The 21962-nt window shown below is 32.4% G+C and overlaps 2 protein-coding genes across 2 annotated transcripts; both read left to right on the top strand.

The window, feature by feature from the left end:
- Nucleotides 1-10248: 10248 nt before the first annotated feature.
- On the top strand, nucleotides 10249-15465 carry LOC132645558 (G-type lectin S-receptor-like serine/threonine-protein kinase SD2-2). Its single transcript, XM_060362593.1, has 2 exons — nucleotides 10249-13168; nucleotides 15331-15465. Exon 1 carries the CDS (start codon nucleotides 10571-10573, stop codon nucleotides 13166-13168), a length of 2598 nt encoding a protein of 865 aa, XP_060218576.1. The 5' UTR covers nucleotides 10249-10570; the 3' UTR covers nucleotides 15331-15465.
- On the top strand, nucleotides 14016-17852 carry LOC132645559 (protein DETOXIFICATION 34). The gene is made up of 7 exons (XM_060362594.1): nucleotides 14016-14824; nucleotides 15331-15956; nucleotides 16054-16110; nucleotides 16256-16494; nucleotides 16597-16715; nucleotides 17374-17460; nucleotides 17595-17852. The coding sequence occupies exons 1-7, from the start codon at nucleotides 14507-14509 to the stop codon at nucleotides 17658-17660; spliced, it is 1512 nt and encodes a 503-aa protein (XP_060218577.1). The 5' UTR covers nucleotides 14016-14506; the 3' UTR covers nucleotides 17661-17852.
- Nucleotides 17853-21962: the final 4110 nt, after the last annotated feature.

A 21962-nucleotide genomic window follows, 5' to 3' on the forward strand; every position in this document is an offset into this window, starting at 1 on the left:
AACTAATGTCAGATGTGTGAGGCACATAATAAAACTTTTGAGTAATATCTAGAAAATTTGTCACAGTAACACACGCAAGGTTATAACACAGAAGATTGATCTTTTCAAAGTCATATATTTTTTAACAACAAGGCCACCCAATTTTCACTACCACATCAAAAATCACTTAATTAATATTTAGGCAACAAAATATGATATGACATTTAATTTATCCACATGAACTTTTTTTCCTGAGTCCACATGGCAATAAGACCTGAATCGACCTAAACCCATAACCCAAATTAACCCTTATTAACCCTATTCTCTCTAAATTAAAATAGAGTTTAACTCTCTTTTGAAAAATAATTGACCCATCATTTTATTAAAATGGTGTCATCTTCTTTTTCCTTCTCTCAGGCAAAGTCCATAAGGATTTTCTTAACGACATTAAGTAAATGTAGTTCCTGAAGTCTAGTCATTCCTTTTGTCCCATAAATCGGACTCCTAACATATATTGGTAGCACTAATAATTAATCAGAATAGGAGCACTCTATTTAATTTATTTTGCAAGCTGTAATGTATTTAATCAGGCTATTAAACCTTAAGAATACAAAGACTTGATTGATGCTGGCACATATTATTATTCTAAAAATAAAGTAAGATCAAATTCCATTGAGAGTTATCGATTGATAAACAACTAAAGCTATATCAATTTAAGAAGCTGGAAATACCACTTGAATTATGCTAGATTGATTTGCTATAAAGAAGCTGAAAATATCACCTGATAAACAATAAGTGTTAATTTGAGCTATGGGTTTGGGTCAGTTCGAGTCTTATTGCCATGTGGATTGAGGGAAAAAAAAGTTCGTGTGGACTAAATTAAATGTTATGTCATATTTTATTGGCAAAATATTCATTAAATGACTTTTGATCTGATATAGAAAAAGTTGATTGATCTTGTTAAATATATATATATATATATATATATGATTTTGGGAGATCATTACCCATAGTTGGGTGATATTCTGTGTTACTACCTCTAATACACAACTTTTATTCTAACATTTAACATATTATCAATTTAAATACGGAAAAGGTCCAAAAATACCCTTAACCTATTGAAAAAGGCTCATAAATACCCTTCTTCCACCTTTTGGTCTAAAAATACCCTTTCATCCACCTTTTAGGTCTAAAAATACCCTTAAGGTTTGTTTTTGGCTCAAATATACCCTTTAAACTAACAGAATATGTTTTTTTGTTTTTTTTATCGGAAAAGGTCCAAAAATACCCTTAACCTATTGAAAAAGGCTCATAAATACCCTTCTTCCACCTTTTGGTCTAAAAATACCCTTCCATCCACCTTTTAGGTCTAAAAATACCCTTAAGGTTTGTTTATGAGCCTTTTTCAATATAAAAAATTTAACCATGATAAACTTTAACCTAATCTAATAGGTAGTTAATTTTTTTTCTCGATTATCATATCAAATTTTCTAATGAAGAATTTTATGTTGTTATATACCTGTTTACTTGATTGTATAACAAACTTACTGCTATACATTATTAACGTACCAAATTTAAACTCAATGTATATGATAAAGTCTATGTTTGTCATTATCAAAATCCTACTGAAAATATGAAACGCTAACACGCCTAGGGAAAAGGATTTATTATTTTATTTAATATAAACATCACTATTGCATCTAGAAGCTATAGGAAGTGTTAAAATATATCCTCCAGAAGCACATTGGTCAAAGGATTCACCAACTTCGATTACCTAATTGTTGCTTTCACTACTTTTCAAACACTAGTTTCTATGAAAACGCATGGCCAACTACTCTTTTACTATAATTTAGTTTCCTATAATTTTGAATATCGTTTATATATGAAAATGTTCACAAAAACATTTTTGTTTAGAATTCAAATCAAAAGACGTGTCTAATTGGTATTCGAGTTAAGACAAATAGTTGCAATTTAAGCATAAGATTCAAATTTACATTACAATCCTTCAGGTGGGGGAACCTGAGATTAAAAAAATTCAAAACTAATAGACAGAAGTTTCGATATTATACTTTTACTCTATTTACATATCATAATTTTGAGATGAAAAGAATTCAATTGAACTGTTTTTTTATTTTTAGCTCTGTCATTGCATCTTTGCGACCTTGTTTTCTCTTCTGTTTTCTATTCAACACTCCATTCACATTTTTAAGAAAATAGAAAAACAAATGAATTGTATATATGGCGAGAGACTCTCAGCTAAGTCCCACTGACAAATTTGTTTTCTTATGAAAGAATATAAGTATTTATTTGTCTTTTCAATGTACTAAAAATTGTATATCTGTCACCAGTAAACACAACTTGATGGGCTTAAAATGACGAAACAAGTAAGAACCATATTCTAACTAACCACTTGTTCTTTGACACAGAAAGTCTTTGTTCAATTAAAGATTCATTAATCATTTTTTAACTAACCATTTATTCGTTGACACATAAATGGGGTCTTCTCATTTAACCTCTCTTATTCCTGACCCTCTTGACTGTGGATAAATAAATTAATAAGAACCCGTTTGGATTAGCCGGAAAAAAATGACTTTTAAGCATAAGTGATTAAAATATTTTTTAAATGATAAAAGTTATTTTATAAATAAACAGTTACTGGTTGGATAAAAGTGCTTAAAAGGTTTTTAGAAGTAAGGTTATTATTGAAATTAACAGAAAATATAAGGGATAAAAAGGTAAAGTTGTTGGTCAAACCAAAAAGGCTTCTAAGTCCAAAAAAAAAAGTTGGGGTTGAGTAATTTTTTGATTTTGGCTTATTTTAAGCATTTTTTTGCACGGATTGCCCTTCTTTTGGGGTGGTCTTTAAATTTTGCCCCTCATATTTGTGTTCTTTAAGTTTTGCCCTTCGCTTGGATACCTGAGGTTCTGGGTTCGAACCCCCGCTCAGGCATAAAATAAAAAAATAATTTCGCAAGGCAGGGTTGGGGGGAGTGTATGCCGGATCCGGCATACAATTCTTAAGGAAAAACTAAAGTTATGCCGGAGGGGGCAGACTTTTCCTTGAGACATATATATATATATATATATATATATATACTTTTCAAGGCAAACTTTTAATTATGTCTTAAGGAAAAGTTCTGCCTTATGGGGCATACTTTTAGTTATGCCTTAACTAAAAGTGTGCCCCATAAAATATAACTAAAAGTATGCCCCATCAGGCGGAACTTTTCCTTAAGGCATAACTAAAAGTTTGCCTTAAGGAAAAGTTCTGTCTTATGAGGCATACTTTTGGTTATGCCTTAATTAAAAGTCTGCCCCATAAGGCATAGTTCCTTAAGGAAAAGTTATGCCTCCTCCGACATAACTTTAGTTTTTCCTTAAGGACTTTATGCCAGATTCGGCATACAATCCTTAAGGAAAAACTAAAGTTATGCCGGAGGGGGCAGACTTTGTCTTGAGACATATATTTTATTTTATTTTACTTTTCAAGACAAACTTTTAATTATGTCTTAAAGAAAAGTTCCGCCTTATGGAGCATACTTTTAGTTATGCCTTAACTAAAAGTGTGCCCCATAAAATAGAACTAAAAGTATGCCCCATAAGACGGAACTTTTCCTTAAGGCATACCTAAAAGTTTGCCTTAAGGAAAAGTTCTGTCTTATGAGGCATACTTTTGGTTATGCCTTAATTAAAAGTCTGTCCCATAAGGAAAAGTTATGCCCCCTCCGGCATAACTTTAATTTTTCCTTAAGGACTTTATGCCGGATCCGGCATACACTCCCTCCAGCCTTGCCTTGCGAAATTATTTTTTTATTTTATGCCTGAGCGGGGGTTCGAACCCAGAACCTCAGGTATCCAAGATAAGGGCAAAACTTAAAGACCACAAATATGAGGGGCAAAATTTAAAGACCGCAAATATGAGGGACAAAATTTAAAGACCACCCCAAAAGAAGGGCCCAATTTTAAGCACTTTTTAACTTAATTTAAGTTATTTTTTATTATATCAAACACTCAAATAAGTTAAAAATGACTTATAAGTTGATTTGATCAACTTATAAGCCAATCCAAACAGGCTCTAAATTTGATGTCAAATTCATACATGAGCTGCTATCCAAATTGCATACTAATAATAATAGCAAATATTGAAATTAGAGGGCCAATCATAATAATTGTACATGTATTGATTATCCTGAAGATTAACACTCCTGTAAGTTTCAGTTATTGGGAAAAAATTTGACGAACAATTTTCTTTGGGAAGACACCCTTTTACATTGTTTTGATAAAATTCAATATGTATAAAAAATAATACTGATATGTTTATTTATACTGTATGTATATTATATAATAGAGATAGACCGACATAACTTGAAAATAAACATCAAATTGAGATGGGAAGTAAAGTCCAGTCACTTTCGCAACTCCAAAACAAAACTAAACACTATAAACTCAGTTGTAAAATAATTGATATTGCTCATACAACATTCTGTAAGCATCATTAGTTGTATGTTAAAGACAACAATTTGTGAAAACACTTTTGAAATAAATTTTTGAACTTGAAGAGAAAACTACATGTGGATTACGATAAAGGCTTCAATAAACAAATTCAGATTAGAGTTTTGGAGAAATATCTGAAAGGGTGCTGTTATTTGACACAACTTGGCACAACCCTATTAAAAAGTCCTAATTGCCCTTAATGAAGATTTGGCTCCAATAAGTGGTATTTCCCTTCAAATTTTTTTCCTTCAAGACAAAGCAATTATTACACATAACATGTTTAAGCTTTTTATTCTTCCAATACCTAGAACTCATAAATTTATCTCCCTCTAATATTTTTATATAATTTATACATACATAGCATGGACCTAGAAAGCTTTTTTGGTAGGCTTCTTAGCTGACGTTTTTGTTTGTTGTTTTAAGACTCTTTTGTTTTACGTTTCTTTTTGTTTGATTTCCTAATAAAATATCCACTAAGTCTACTTAGTGGTTTGTTTAAAAAAAATCAAAAAAAAAATTATACATACACCTAATTTAGTTATTTGGTCAACCTATATGTATGGTATATCAATACAAACTACAAGTTAATGTATCCTATAAATATATTTTAAACAATATAAAAAAAAAAGTCCTAAATTACGTACAAAAATTGTCTAATTTTTTGACGAAATTGCATCTATTTTATCTTAAAAATGATTGAATTGAATCAAAATTTAGTAAAAATATTTACTCAATCCTATATAATATTTAGCTAAATTGAAGTAATTCAACATTTCAATTACAGTCAATCATAGTGTTGATTGCTTGTTTCATCCAGTTTTTGTCATTTTTTTTTTTTAAATTGATTGAATTAAATTAAAACTTGTTAATTGTTCCTCAATTATATCTAATACTTATCTAAATTCTTGCTGGAATAAATCTTTAATTCAAAGTCAACAATAGTGTGACTACTTGTTAAACCCGCTATTTTAAGAAAAAAATTGATTGAAGTAAATCGAAATTTGCTAATTGTTATTCAATTCTATCTAGTACTCAGCTAAATTGAAATAATTCACATGTTTTCATTAAAGTCAACTCGGTGTTGACTAATTGTTACATTCACAATTGTTTTTATTTTCTTAAATTAATTTAATTAAATCAGCACTTAAAAAATATTTATTCGATCAAATCCTATCTAATGCTCAACAAATTGAGATAATTCAATGTTTTAATTAAAGCCAATCATAATTTCAACTACTTGTTACATTCATTTTTTTTTTTTTAAAGTTGATTGAATTAAATTACAAGCCGATAACTATTACTCAATCATATCTAATACTTAGCTAATTTGAGATAATTTAATATTTCAATTAGAGTCAATCATAGTGTTGACTGCTTGTTACATCCTTTTTTAAAAAAATGATGGAATTAAATCAAAACTTGCTAATTGGTACTCAAATTTATCTAACTCTTAGAAAAACTAAGATAATTCAACATTTCAATTAAAGTCAATCATAGTGTTTGACTACTTGTTATATCCACTTATTTTATAAAAAAAAATGATTGAATTGAATCAACACTTGGGAAAACTTTTACTGAATAATGGTTGATGCTTAGCTAAATTGAGAAAATTCAACTTCAATCAAAGTCAATCATAGTGTTGATTACTTGTTACATCTTTATGTATCGTTTCAGTTTTATCGAATGTCTACGAAGAGACGCCACTTGTTACATCGTCTATTTAAAAAAAAAAATGAATTAAATCAAAATTTGCTAATTATTATCTAATGCTTAACTAAACTGAGATGATTTAATATTGCAATTGAAGTCAACCATAGTGTTGACTACTTGTTACATCAATATTTTAAAAAAAACAATTGACTTAAATCAAAACTTGTTAACTGTTACTCAATCATAACTAATACTTTCCTAAATTGAGATAATTAAATATTCCAATCAAAGTCAACCATTATCATAGTGTTAACTCTCGTAACATTCACTATTTTTATTTAAATTGAATGAATTAGATATGAACTTGCTAATTGTCACTCAATTCTATTTAATAATTAACTAATTGAGATAATTCATATTTCAATTAAAGTCAACGATAGTATTTACTAGTTACGTCTACTTTTTTTTTTTTTAATTGATTCAATTAAATCAAAAGTTGCTAATTGTTGCTCAATCCTATACTTAGCTAAATTGAAGCAATTCAATGTTTCAATTAAAGTCAACCGTAGCGTTGACTACTTGTTACACTTACATCCACTATTTTATTGATTGAATTAGATCTAAACTTACCAATTGCTACTCAATTCTATCGAACTTAGTTAAATTGAGATAATTTTTATGATTTAATTAAAGTTAATCATAGTGTTGACGACTCGTTAAATTTATTATTATTTTTAGAGTGATTAAATTAGATCAAAACTTGTCAATTGTTACTCAATTTTATTTAATACTTGACTAATTGAGATAATTCAATTTATCAATTAAAGTCAACCATGTATTGACTACTTGTTGCGTCTATTTTTTTATTAAAAAAATTGATTGAATTAAACCAAGAGTTGCTAATTGTTACTCAATCCTGTATAATACTTAGCTAAATTGAAGCAATTCAATATTTCAATTAAACTCAACCACAGTGTTGACTACTTGCTACATCTATATTTTTTGTTTAAATTGATTGAATTAGATCTAAACTTGGTCATTGTTCTTCAATTCTATTTTATACTTATCTAATTGAGATAATTCGATGTTCAAATTTAAGTCAACTATAGTATTGACTATTTGGTACATCTACTTTTTTTTAATTGATTGAATTAAATTAGAAGTTGCAAATTGTTATTCAATCCTATACAATACTTAGCTAAATTGAAGGAATTCAATGTTTTAATGAATGTGGACCATAGTGTTGACTACTTGTTACATCCTTTATTTTTTGTTTAAATTGATTGATTTAGATCTAAACTTATTAATTGCTACTCAGTTTTATTTAATACATAACTAATTGAGATAATTCTATGTTTCAATTAAAGTTAGTCATACTATTGACTACTTGCTACATCTACTTTTAAAAAAATGATTGAATTAAATCAAAAGTTGCTAATTGTTATTCAATCTTATATAATACCTAGCTAAATTGAAGCAATTCAATATTTCAATTAAAGTTAATCATAATATTGACTACTTGTTGTATCCAATATTTTATTGACTGAATTAGATATAAACTTACTAATTGCTAATCAATTCTATCTAATACTCAGCTAAATTAAGATAATTCATTGTTTCAATTAAAGTCAACCGTAGTGTTGACTACTTTTTACATCCACTATTTAAAAAAAAAAAATTGAATTAGATCTAAAGTTTCTCATGGTTACTTTTTTCCATTTAATACTTAACTAATCAAGATAATTCAATGTTTCAGTTAAAGTCAACCATAATACTGACTACTAATTACATTTTCTTTTTTCTTTTAAAATTGATAGAATTAAATCAAAAGCTGCTAATTGTTACTCAATCTTATATAATACTTAGGTGAATTGAAGCAATTCAATCTTCCAATCAAAGTCAATCATAGTGTTGAGTACTTGCTACATCCATTGTGTTATTGATTAAATTAGATCTAAATTTACTAATTGCTACTTAATTCTATCTAATACTTTGCTAAGTTGAGATAATTTAATTTTTCAATTAAAGTCAACCATAGTTTTGACAAACTCTTACATCCACCTTTTTTTTTAAAATTTTTAAATTGATGAAATTGAATCAATAATTATCAACTTGTTTTACGTAATCTTATATAATACTTAGCTAAATTGAATCAATCCTATATTTCAATTAAAGTCAACCTAGTGTTGAACATTTGTTACATCCATTTTTTTTTTAAAGTTATTGAATTAAATCAAAACATGCTAATTATTACTCAATTATAGCTAATCTTAGCTAAATTGTGATAATTTAATGTTCAGTTAAAGTCAACTAGCTGTGGCAGCAATTAGCATTTTTTTTACTCAATCCTAATCTAATCTTAGTTAATTTGCATTAATTCAATTTTGAATCGACCCATAAAACAAAACAGGCAAAAACATCAATTTCCAAAAAAAAAAAAAAAAAAGAATTTTAATCAGAATAAAAAAAAAACGAAATCCATACCCTTCTATTACATTGAAAACCATCAGTTTTATTAGCCGGTACAAAGTTAGTGAGAAGCATTTGATCACCACCACGATTATTATAAGAAGGAAGAAAAAATTCCTTAGCCATTGGATTGAGCTTGAATTTTTTCAACATGTCAACAATATGTTACATATGATAATTATCTGATTTATCCAATGAAGATATTTTTGGAGTCGTATTTAAAAAAATAAAAATAGGCATGTAAATATGTACTTTTTTTTTATTCCTCTTACTTTTTATTACTGTAATTATACCATCCATAAGAAATATGGAAAATAAAAAACTACTCTACTATTGCGGAGTTCAACAATTTATTGTTTTAATTTGCTTCACAATGAAGCAATAATAGGTAAATAGATGTACTTGGAATAGGTGTATTGCACGTTTTTTCTTGTTGAATGTTATTGGAAAGAAAAAGGCTTAATACCTAGATGGACCCTTAAACTTGACATGTTTTGTAAGATAGGCATATAAACTTATAAGGTGACCAGATAGACACTTAAACTTACTCAAAGTGTATTTTTCAAGTTTTTCAGTTGTTTTGAAAACAAAAACTATATTTTTCAAACACTCACAATTTTCATGGCCAAACAAGCCCTAAATATATCACAATTTTTTTTTTTAAAATGCAAAAATAAGGCAAACACATATACATGAGACTATAAATGTGCACTTAAACCAATAAATACTCGCTAATCGCAATTTTGCAGCTTTCAATTAACTGGTTTTTTTTTTTACACTTGAATAATTAAAAAACAATAACTTTAACCAATAAAAATCCTTAAAAAAAAGAAATTTCAAAGTTCAGTATTTCAAGTGTAAAAGAAATTTCAAATTAAGAAAACTGTAAAGCCGAGAAGAAAATCCTTAAAAAAAAGAAATTTCTTAATTTGAAATTTCTTTTTTTAAGGATTTTTATTGGTTAAAGTTATTGTTTTTTAATTATTCAAGTGTAAAAAAAAAACCGAGTTAATTGAAAGCTGCAAAATTGCGATTAGCGAGTATTTATTGGTTTAAGTGCACATTTATAGTCTCATGTATATGCGTTTGCCTTATTTTTGCATTTAAAAAAAAATATTTTGTGATATATTTAGGGCTTGTTTGGCCATGAAAATTGTGAGTGTTTGAAAAATATAGTTTTTGTTTTCAAAACAACTGAAAAACTTGAAAAATACACTTTGAGTAAGTTTAAGTGTCTATCTGGTCACCTTATAAGTTTATATGCCTATCTTACAAAACATGCCAAGTTTAAGAGTCCATCTAGGTATTAAGCCAAAGAAAAAATAATTATGGTCTTGAAGAAAGAGAGAGTAAAATTTAAATTATTTTGACTTTTCCCTCTAACTTTTCAGAAGGGGTATAAATGGAATAGAAAAAAGAGAAATTTACTGATACACCCTCAAAGATCATGTGAAATTACATTAATACCCCTAAAAAGGTGAAATTGTGCCAAATTATACTATTTGTGATTGTGCCAAATATATTTACCCAATCTGAAAATCTAAACTATTAATAATAAAATCAAAGAACATTTTTCTTTTTCTTTAATTTATATTGTTCCTTAACGTTGGAAAACAGGAGAACTCGTGAGTGGACTTAAAGATCTTATGTCTGCCACCATATCTCTTTCCCCGGTAGACTTTGTAACTCAAACTCCTCATTAAATGACTAAACTACCCTCCACCAAACTCAATTATTCCCACCGTTACAACAAACAAGATTCCTAAGAGGGGACCAAGTCTACAAGGTTAGGACAGTAAATTCAGTTATTTTGGCAGCTTTTAGCAGATGTTAGGACAAACTTCACTACAACTATCTCTATACTCTGAGGTCTACACTGAATTTCTCGAAAGAAGTACAAATTCTCTGAACTTTTCAATGTTTCCTAAGAGCCAAAATCTTTTCTTCACCTAAGCAAAAGTTAGCAAAAATCATCACCATGATTTCACAGAAAGTTCTCATTTTACTTCTCATCTCAATTTGTTTTGCATTTGGGGTCAATTCTGTTCCCAATGATAGTACAAAAATAGCAAAATCAAGAATGCAACATGTAAACATGACCCATGTAGCTGAACCCACTAAAGAGTCTTTTTCAGCTGGAATAAAGTTGGGATCTTTGAAAGGAAGCATAAAGTTGGAATCTTTGAACAAATCTAGAGTTGTGTTAAGTGGAAATACCACTATTTTGAGTGAAAACAACACATTTGGAATGGGTTTTTTCAAAACCCATGATGAAACGAAATGGTATTTGGGGATTTGGTTTGCTTCAATTCCAACACCTACTTATGTGTGGGTTGCTAATCGTGAAAGACCCATCAAGAATCCATCTTTAGCTACTTTAGAGATTACTGAGGATGGAAAATTAGTCTTAAAGGAAGATTCAAGAACCATTATATGGGAAACTAGCAACTTGGAGAAAGCTAGTGATGTAAAGCTATTGGAGCTAGGAAATTTGGTTCTTGTTTCTAATGAAGGTGTTTTGGTATGGCAAAGCTTTGATTTTCCTACAGATACATGGCTGCCTGGAATGAACTTGACTGCTACAAAATGGCTAACATCTTGGAAAAGTACCAATGACCCATCACCTGGAAGGTACTCTTTAAGGCTGCAAACAACAACCTACGGTGAGATTGTTCTTTTTTACAATGGTACTTATCCATATTGGTCCACTGGGAATTGGAGTGAAAATGCATTTGTTGGTGTACCAGAAATGACTGTTCCTTACATTTACAATTTCCATTTTATAGCACCTTTTACCCCTATGGCATCATTTGGATACACTGAAGTGCCATCAGAGACTGGAATTCCACCTCCTTTAACTAGGTTCATGGTGGATTTCAATGGACAGATTAAACAGTTCACTTGGATCCAACAGGCACAAAGTTGGAGCATGTTCTGGTCACAGCCAGAGAATATGTGCAGTACTTATGGTTTGTGTGGGAATTTAGGGTTCTGTAATAGTAAGTCATTGAATCCATGTAAGTGTTTGCCAGGGTTTAGTCCTTTGGATGATGATTCATGGGATGCAGGGGATTTTTCGGGTGGCTGTCGGCGCGAGAGTAATGAAATTTGTAGCAAAAATGATGGATTTGAGGAGGTTGGAATGGTTCGATATGAAGGAGCAAGGGTAGTTTCAATTACTGGAACTAGAAGTGAATGTGAGAAAAAATGTTTAGGGAATTGTTCTTGTATTGGTTTGTATCACAATGAGAGGACTAATTCGTGCAAGAATTTATATGGGTCATTGCTCAATCTTAGAAATCTTACTTCTGATGGAACTATTGAGGATAAGCTATATGTAAGAGTTCAGGGAGGAGGGCATACTCAAAAGAAGCAGATTCAAGTCAGATTAATTGTGATTGAAATGATCTGTGGATTGCTGGTAATTCTGTCTGTTGGAATTGGGACTTTCATAATATTCAGGAGGAGAAGAATAAGGAAGAAGAAAAAAGATGAGGAAGATGTATTTCCTATAATGAATTTGAAGGTGTTTTCGTACAAAGAGCTTAATGCTGCAACAAAGGGATTTTCGGAGAAGCTTGGTCATGGTGGTTTTGGAACTGTGTTCCTAGGGGAACTATCGGATTCTTCACTCGTAGCTGTGAAGAGACTTGAAAGATCTGGTGGTGGTGAAAAGGAATTTCGCGCGGAGGTATGCACAATAGGAAACATTCAGCATGTTAATTTAGTGAGGTTGAGGGGATTTTGCTCTGAAAATTCTCATAGGCTTTTGGTTTATGAGTACATGTCAAAGGGTCCTCTTAGCGCATATTTAAGGCGAGACAGTCAGAATCTAAGTTGGGATGTTAGATTCCGAATTTCTATTGGGACAGCAAGAGGTATCGCTTATTTACACGAAGAGTGTCGCAATTGTATAATACACTGCGACATTAAACCAGAAAACATTCTGCTAGATGAAGATTTTTCAGCAAAGGTTTCTGATTTTGGACTTGCAAAGCTCCTCGGAAGGGACTTTAGTAGAGTGTTGGCAACCATGAGGGGTACTTGGGGCTATGTTGCACCCGAGTGGATCTCTGGATTAGCTATCACAACCAAAGCTGATGTATATAGCTATGGCATGACATTATTGGAACTAATAGGTGGTCGACGAAATGTAGAGGCACCACCTTCGGCTAGAGGTGAAGAGGGCCACGGAACAGAGGAGAAGTGGTTTTTCCCACCATGGGCAGCACGCAAAATAATCGAAGGAGACATTGCAACTGTCATCGATGAAAGACTATGTGGAAAGTACAATGCCACTGAGGCAGAACGTTTGGGATTGATCGCGATTTGGTGCATTCAGGACGACGAATCAATGAGGCCTTCCATGGGAATGGTGGTGAAAATGTTGGAAGGAGTAGTTGAGGTGACAATGCCTTCACCTCCGAAGCTGCTCCAAGCATTAGTATCGGGAGAATCATTTCATGGGGTAGGAGTTGATTCGGGTAACGGGACATCATCACGAGATGGAGGTTTCAGCTCGGGTTATAATCCGCAACAGTCGATGTATTCCAGGGACTCTCAAGCTTCAGTTTAGGTCTGCTTCTCAACTGGTGTGCAAATTGATTTTCCCAAGCTTCACTGAATGTAGAGTTTCTTTCTCTGTCTTTCTCAAAATCCCATACTGAGAATTTATAGTAAAATGCTGATCATGGGATTTTGTGTAATGTATCCATGAATGTAGAGAATCTATTTGCATGGCAACTTAGCTCCAGTCTTCAATTTTTTTGTCAAGTGCAAAGAACTAAAGCAGAACAGAACAAATTATCACTTTGCAGAAATGTATGATTGGGTCAGGGGCGACTTAATGAAATTTATGGCGCCAAGCTTTAGTCATAGGCGTAAAACCTTTTTAACAAAAGTAATTATATACTTTTATTTAATGTTATTCTTCTAGCTATATATACCCTTATTTTTTAATCAACTTTTTAACTTTCTTTTCAATTGACGATATAAATCCATTTAATATATCTTTACTAGAGATTACATAAGTAAGTACCTTTGCTTTATGATCTCAAAGGACTTGCTTTCTGGTGTATACCTTTGCTTTATGATCTCAAAGGACTTGCTTTCTGGTGTATAAATCGATCAAACGTAACAAGGAGAAAATAGGGGATTCAGAAAATTGAGCGGAAGTTGAAATTGAACTGTTATAAATAGGAAAATGAACGTATGATATGTGGAGGACAGGAGGAGTATTAACCAAAACAAAAAAGGTAAGGTAAATGCACCCATTAATAAAAGATAAAAATTTACCTTAATTTGCTTACTCATTCGAACAAATTCAACCAATAACATAAAATTCAAAGACCTTTTATGAATACTCAAATAATTATATAAACATATTCAAATAATGCTTATTTAGCCTTGGAAGGAAATATATACCCTTCTCCTCCGTATACTATACTCTGCTAGAATTAAGCTTGAAAAAGATTAAGAAATTACTCTTTAACTAATTTGATGGGAGAATTAATTTTATCTATTTGACAACGTGGCAAAAGCAGTAGAAGTAAAAAAATATAAAAAAATTGTACCTGCCCAATTATGAACACACTTTACTTTCCTAAGTTTGATTTAAATAACTGACTGATTACAACAATAGCAGCTAACCACTTGTCAACACTTTCCACTTTTGTAGCTAAAGCATATAACAGAAATTGAATCAAGAAAGACCATATACTCTCACACAACAAACAAGAGAAAAAAGACGATGCTTTCCTAAATTTGTCAACTTAGTAACAAAATCTTCCCAAGATAAAAGGACAAAGTGTTTACAAAGCGTGTAAAGATTGAGGGGGATAAAGAAGATGGTCAAAAGAGAGCAGAGGGAGGAAACTCTGCACTCTCACCAACAAAGAAGTTTGTCACCTTGGAAATGGAGACACCTGGTGACGCAGGCAGGGAGACGCCAATATATGGCGGCTCCTCCATGGAGCCGACTGAGCTACACTCGGCTCCATCAGCCATGTTGGCGGATTATCCGCCAATACAAGGCTTTCAAGATTTGAAAAACTTGGTTGGCTTGGAATCTGGGAAGTTATGGACAATTGCAGGTCCCATAGCATTTAATATTCTGTGTAATTATGGGATTAATTCTTTCACGAGTATATTTGTTGGACATATTGGTGATGTAGAGCTCTCTGCCGTTGCTATTTCTTTATCGGTTATAGCAAATTTCTCATTCGGCTTCTTGGTTAGGTTCTTTTTTATTCCTCATTCTCAAATTCTATTCTTTAATATTCTTTCTATTCATGCCAGGTCTTGTATTCTTCATCTGATAGTTCAACAAATGTAATTTTGGCTCCCTATGTAAAATGTATATAGAAAACGTATAGAACTTCTAGTGCTAGAGGAAGTATTTTTGTTTTATCTTATAGTATAATTGTGGACGGAGACGGGACTAAACGGAGTACATGGACATCGAGTATTCATATAACCAACCCTAACTTTCTTGGAATAGCAACGTAGTTGTTGTTGTCGTATTATGTTGGTTTTTGTTAGCCTTTTTGATGAGACTTATGACTATAGATCACAAATAATTTAGTATGCAACAGAACCAGGATTATATTATTAAATTTAAAATGATACAAAATCTCAAAAAGGTTCTATACTGTGGGCATTCATGTATTGTGCATAATGTGAAATAAGCATGTTTTATGTTAGCTTTCCAATTTATTTTATTTTTTGATGGATTATCAGTTAGGCATGGGTAGTGCACTGGAGACACTATGTGGACAAGCGTTTGGTGCAGGCCAAGTAGAAATGCTAGGAGTTTACTTGCAAAGGTCATGGATAATCCTTACTGCTTCTTGCTTCTGCATAATGCCACTCTACATATTCTCCACACCAATACTAAAGCTGCTAGGCCAAAGAGATGACATAGCAGAGTTGGCTGGAAAATTTTCTATACAAATCATACCTCAAATGTTCTCCCTCGCAATCAACTTCCCGACCCAAAAATTCTTGCAAGCACAAAGCAATGTTGCGATCCTAGCATGGGTCGGGTTCATGGCTTTGGTCATGCATATCGGGGTGCTCTTTCTTTTTATCAGAGTTTTCCGATGGGGCGTTACTGGTGCGGCTGCAGCCTATGATGTTTCTGCATGGGTTATTTCTCTGGCCCAAGTGGTTTATATTGTTGGCTGGTGTAAAGATAGTTGGAAGGGGTTGTCTTGGTTGGCCTTAAAGGAACTTTGGCCCTTCGTGAAGCTTTCTGTTGCATCAGCAGTTATGATTTGCTTGGAGATTTGGTATTTTATGACCATCATTGTTCTAACTGGTCATCTTGAGAATCCTGTCATTGCTGTTGGATCTCTTTCTATTTGGTACAATCTTGCAAAATATGCACTTAGCCTTCTCTATATTGTGTTCACAATTGTTCTGTTTCAAGCTTAGAGTTCTTTTTTTCCTTCATTGTTTCAGTATGAACCTTAATGGATGGGAAGGCATGTTGTTCATTGGAATTAATGCAGCAATTAGGTACTATACAAGTTTTGCTTTAACCCTCTATTGCAATTAAGATTGAACCTGATAACGTTAGAAGGTTGGATATTGTCAGTGCACAGAAGCTAAACTCTTCCGATTAGTCTAACTGTTTTTTTTCTTCATTTTTTTGATTTTTCAGTGTTCGCGTTTCCAACGAGCTTGGATCGGGCCACCCTAGGGCTGCAAAGTATTCAGTATTTATCACAGTGGCTGAATCTCTGATAATTGGGATATTTTGCATGGTACTAATCATATTAACAAAGGACCATTTTGCATTGCTTTTCACAAGCAGTGAGAAAATGCAAAAAGCTGTTTCTAAGTTGGCATATCTTCTTGCTGTGACCATGCTGCTTAATAGTGTCCAGCCAGTTATATCAGGTACCAAAACATGTTGTTTCTTACTTAAACAACAAATAGTACTGGTTCTTGACTAATTGGTACATACTCAAAGAATAAATTAGATTGCTTCTAATTTTGAAGGTGTTGCTGTTGGAGGAGGATGGCAAGCACTAGTGGCATACATTAATCTGGCTTGCTACTACGTCATTGGACTCCCACTTGGATTCCTCTTAGGCTATAAAACAAGGTTGGGGGTTCAGGTAACAACACAAATCTTTCTACAGAGTAGTACTCATGTTTTATTTTGAGTTTAAGTTTCAGCACCGAGGGGAACCTTGGAGCAACTGTAAAGCTGTGTGACCTATAGGTCACTGCTTTGAGTTGTGGAATCAGTGTTTGGCTGGAATAATTTTTCACTTTATTTGAAAATCAATGTCAGGTCCTGAAAATTCTAGATTCAACTTGAAGTTGTCTTTCAAATTTGGAAAACAGCTTATAACCTTCCAACTCACATTTCACTTTTGAAGTTATATTTCAAATTTGAAAAGTACATTTAAGCATGAATATTGTTCCCAATACTCTTTGCGAAAAGTATAACCAAACACAACCCCATCTTAAACTCCAACTCCATAAATTCCAAATAAAGTGAAAAAATATATGAAATCTAAGACCAAACGCCTACTTAGTACACCAGACTGCCTTTTCTGAAGTATGAATCTTTTACTCCGTTAAGCTAACGTCATAACATGTAGTTCTTCATAGCAAATCTGATAGTTGATATGATAAAGAGGAAAAAATCAAGATGGTCTGATAACATAAAAGATAGAATAATGGCCTAGTTATATAGCCATAATACTGAAAAATTCTTTACTTTGTCTATATATACAGCCGTAAAATCCTCATAATTCTTTTTTGTAGGGAATATGGATGGGCATGATTTTTGGAACATTTCTGCAAACTATAATTCTTTGTATTATCGTATACAAAACCAATTGGAACGACGAGGTAATTATTTGCTTCAGTAAGATTGTAATTCCATTTTCTAGTAGTAATTTTTTTTTCTTGGCAAATTTGAAGTAGGGAGTCATTGGCTTTTACTAGCCAGTAAATAACAAAGCCGTTTTGCTTTATAATTTCAGGTGGCACAAGCATCAGAGAGAATGAGAAAATGGAGTGGGCTATCTGATGAATCAGACACTAAATAAAATTCATATCAAATTTTGGAAAATGATATAGATTGACATGAGAAGTCGTTGTTCATAGTACAGAAGTCTATACAATTTTTTTTTTTAAATTATTCGTGTTAGATATCATCAGTGCCAATTTTAACTTTCTTTTTCTCGCTAGGTCTACTGTACATGAAAAAGTTAATGTAAAGCTAGATCTATTTTCACTTATTGCTTTTTTACAAAAAACGAAAATTGAGGGTGAGCTATCTTGATTTACATAAAACTTTCCTATTCTGAAACAATTCAAAATGTTTATTACTCCCTCCGGTTCATTTGAAATATCGTTTTAATCAAAAAGTTTGGCCCACAAAAATGTAAGTTTTAAAAAAAATCAAGAGGACATTAATAGCTCTTTTTCTTTTACCCTTGCTTCAATAAATGATGGTACAATTTTTTAAAGTCTTTTTGTATTGTTTATACTTATACTAGATTAGATTATAAAAGGTAATTTAGTCAAATAACACTTAAGATTAATGTTGTTACATGATTGTCTTAAAGGGTGTGCCACGTAGTTTTAATATTTATATTATTTTCATGTCAAAATTTTATTTTTACATTAATTTTAGGATTTTATCACTAATAGGCTAATGGCCTTCGGCCCTAAGCTAAGCTTATTTCTTAAAAGAATTTAATTAATCCAAGCTCGTAATAAAATAAGAACTACGTTCATAAACGAAAAATTGAATTAGCTCACTTCTCATTTCTCGATTTCTATTCAACTACTTCTAGAGACGCTAATGAAGAAAAAGTTACAAATTCTATTATCAACCTTCATTGATAGAGTTGTCTCTATGTATTTAAAATCAACTTCTTCAGGCTTTTTAATCATTAAATAGCATAAAAATTAAGTTTTACACATTTTTAACTTTAAAATAATTTATTGATAATTATTCTTATTTTTTATAAATATTAGGATGTTTATCAATTTATTGTCATTTTAAATAATTTGAACTATTATTTTATTTTTTTGCAGTCATTTGTGCATAAACAACATATTATACGGTGTTACTTCAATTAATCATCAGCTTTCTTTAATTGAAATCACATTATTTATTCATGACAATCCATTAGATATATATATTACAATATTAACACAGTCTATTCATACATGGAATTCGGAGGAATAGTTTTAAAAAGAGAAATTTTTAGAAATGACTATAGTTTAGAGATGGTTCGAGCATGCGTCAGTTAGGAGGTGTGAGAGATTGACAGTCGCAGGAGTTAGGAGAGATAGAGGTAGACCGAAAAAGAGCTTGAGACGGGGGGGGGGGGGGGGGGGGGGTGATTAGACATGACATGGCACAACTTCAGTTGACTGAGGACGTGACCTTAGATAGGAAGATTTTGGAGATCGAGGATTATGATAGAAGGTTAATAGGTAGCTGAGTTTTGTCGCGCTGTGTGTGAGAGAGATGGGGGGCTAGCGTTTCCATCTTCTCCTTTTCTTAGTAGTAGTATTTAGGTATTGCGTAGATTATTGTCCTTATGTGGGTATTAAAATGTATTGCTCCATTTGTTTTATAGCTTGTGTTGACACCCAATTTTGTCCCGCCTCTCTGCCAAAATACCTATTTTTAAGCTTCTAATATTTTTGAAAAAATAAAATATATATATTATGTTTACTATAATTATTAGCCTCTTATCAATACCGACACTTTATTATTCTATTATAATAATAATAATAATTATTATTATTTATTAATATTATTATAATTCACAATTCTTATCATTTCGGCATTTTTACCAGCTTACGCATTTATCTTTGCATAATTAAATAATAGTATTTATTTAGTGCGGATTTTCAAAGAAAAATAATATATATTATTACACGGCTATTATAACACCATATGATCTTATTACCCGAGTCTAATAATCACACATTTTTGGTATTAAGTAATATTTTGTCACCCTCGGTATATTCATTAATTAAAATGGGTCTTTTATTCAAATTTAAAGCCAAACTATTTCTTGCACTCGGTCCGCATTTTGACTTACCGGACTCCAAATTAAAGCCCGATTGACTCCTGATAATTTTGGACTAGTCCATATCCCTTATCTCAATTTTTAGAATAATCCGTGTTTTACTTTATTAGCCTATTCTTTTAATACCCGGTGTAAAAATTGACCCGGTCCGTAAATGAACCGGGTCTGACCCATTTCATTGAAAATAAGGGGAACCCTTTTAGGGTTTCCCCTCATTTCTCTCTCACCTTCCACCAGCCGCCTCCCCCGCCCCCTTCTCTCTCTTCCCTTTCGTCTCTCTTCTCCCACCATCCACATCGTCGCCTCTTTCCTCTCATCTCCGCCGCGGCTCTCCCTTCCCCTCCTCCCTTTTTCGCCCGCCGCTCCTTTCCTTCATCCCTTCCCTTTCCCTTAACCCTCCAAAACCCTAGCGCCGCAACCCTCTTCCCCCCCACGTTCCTCCACCCCACGCGTCTGACATTCTCCACTACGCTTCTGACATCCCACTCCCCCTCTGCTCCACTCAACTTCACCACGTTACACCCACGCCTCCACTGCTCCGACACCGTCACACCACTTCACTTTGTCCCCCACTTCGTCACACCACCCGCTCCTCTCTCTCTTCTTTGTAATAAGCCCTAGAATCGCTATAAATAGAGGTTGGATAAGTCATCGGAGGGGGGACTGATAGAAAAAACCCCCACCCTTTTCCCTAAAAAATACGGAGGCTGGAAAACCCCCCCGGGAAAATTGAGGCTTTCGAATCGCAAAATCCCCCCCTGAAATTAAATTCTGAAACAAGCTCTTTTTTTTTCGCTGTTCTTGAAATCCTGAAAATCTCCAAAATATGAGTCTTTTAATCACCTAAATTCCGAGTTCTATTAGCACTTTGATCTTGTTTATTTATCAAATCAGAATACTACATCAATTCTATTCCATTTTCATTGGTTTTGGTATCATTGTGAACCCGAGCATCGCAAGCTCGGATTCGATAGTGTTCGAGTGGATATCGAGACCTTCGCCTCACTTCGCTGCACCCGAAGAAGGTAAATTTCCTTCCCTTAAATTATTTTTAGCAATTGTTTGAGTGTTTAAACTACTCATGTGATTCGTTTGGTTGATTATGTTTTAGTTCCTATTTGTGGTGGTTTTAGTTGTATTATGCCTGTTTAAGCTCGGATTGATTCTGTTTTTCCAGTTCTGTGATTGTTCGGTTCTGTGTCGTGTATCAATGTGGGTTAATCACAGGCTAATCAGTTCCGCAGTGCCTGTTTCATTCTTCATCGACTAGTTCTATATATTATTCTACAGTTTGCTAAATTACGTGCATACGCTTACCTTTTAGTTGTTCTATTGATTCATTTCATGTTTTGTTATGAGAAGTCGTATATTACTTAGCTTATAGCAGTTTAGGTATATCACATGTTAGGTTAGTTTAGTTAAGTTAGTTTAATTTGATAGTTTCTGTTAGTCAATTTATGTGGTTAAGTATGCTTATGTATGATAATTTAGTTTGAGCATGTAAACAACTCTCCCATATTTAGTTTAATATCGTTTAATAGCTTAGTAGGTATTTGTGTGTTCGTATATATTGGTTGTTTCTAGTTGGTTCAGGTTCAGTTCAGTGTTTTAGTAGTATCCTATCTGCTATTTTTTTAGGGTAATGGCGTCTGCATGTTCATGTCTTAGTTTGGCTAAATTTTCATTTTTAGTAGTCAATAGCATCTTAGTTTGGTCTAGTTCAATCTCGATTTTAATGGTATTCATGTGTTCATGTGAGCTTGCGCATGATGAATTGTGCCAACTAGCAATGATATATGATATATCAACTTGTAGCGTCATCCTGTATGCTTAAGTATCGACTTAAAATAAGGTCTGAGTCTATCCTGATCAGTGATATGTTCTTTCATACAATGCTAAGTTAATGGCATGCCTCAGTTGTTTTCTTTTTTGTTAGTCGTATGGCTGATTCTGATCCTGATTTTTCTACCCTCCATAACTCTGCTTCCGCTTCTGCTTCGCGTTTTTCTTTAGTTTGTGGAGTGGCTGGTCCTGCCTCTGTTTTATTCGTTTGAGGGGCTGGTTCTGATTTCCTCTCTGTTTAATTAGAAATACTCTGTTAGGCCGAGATTTATGCTTTAAGGATCCATGTGATCCAGATATGTGATAGTTTTAGTGTGCTACTGTAGTAGTTGATTTATACATGGTTAGCTTGGTGTAAGTATTCAGTTAAATGGATAATAAGCTTACTAAAGGTTATCATAAGATTTTGTTCTTATTTGAATTTGATGTATTATAAAAAAAGGGCTAGTAAGA

Source organism: Lycium barbarum, chromosome 6 (genome assembly GCF_019175385.1).
Source record: "Lycium barbarum isolate Lr01 chromosome 6, ASM1917538v2, whole genome shotgun sequence".
Classification (NCBI taxonomy): domain Eukaryota; kingdom Viridiplantae; phylum Streptophyta; class Magnoliopsida; order Solanales; family Solanaceae; genus Lycium; species Lycium barbarum.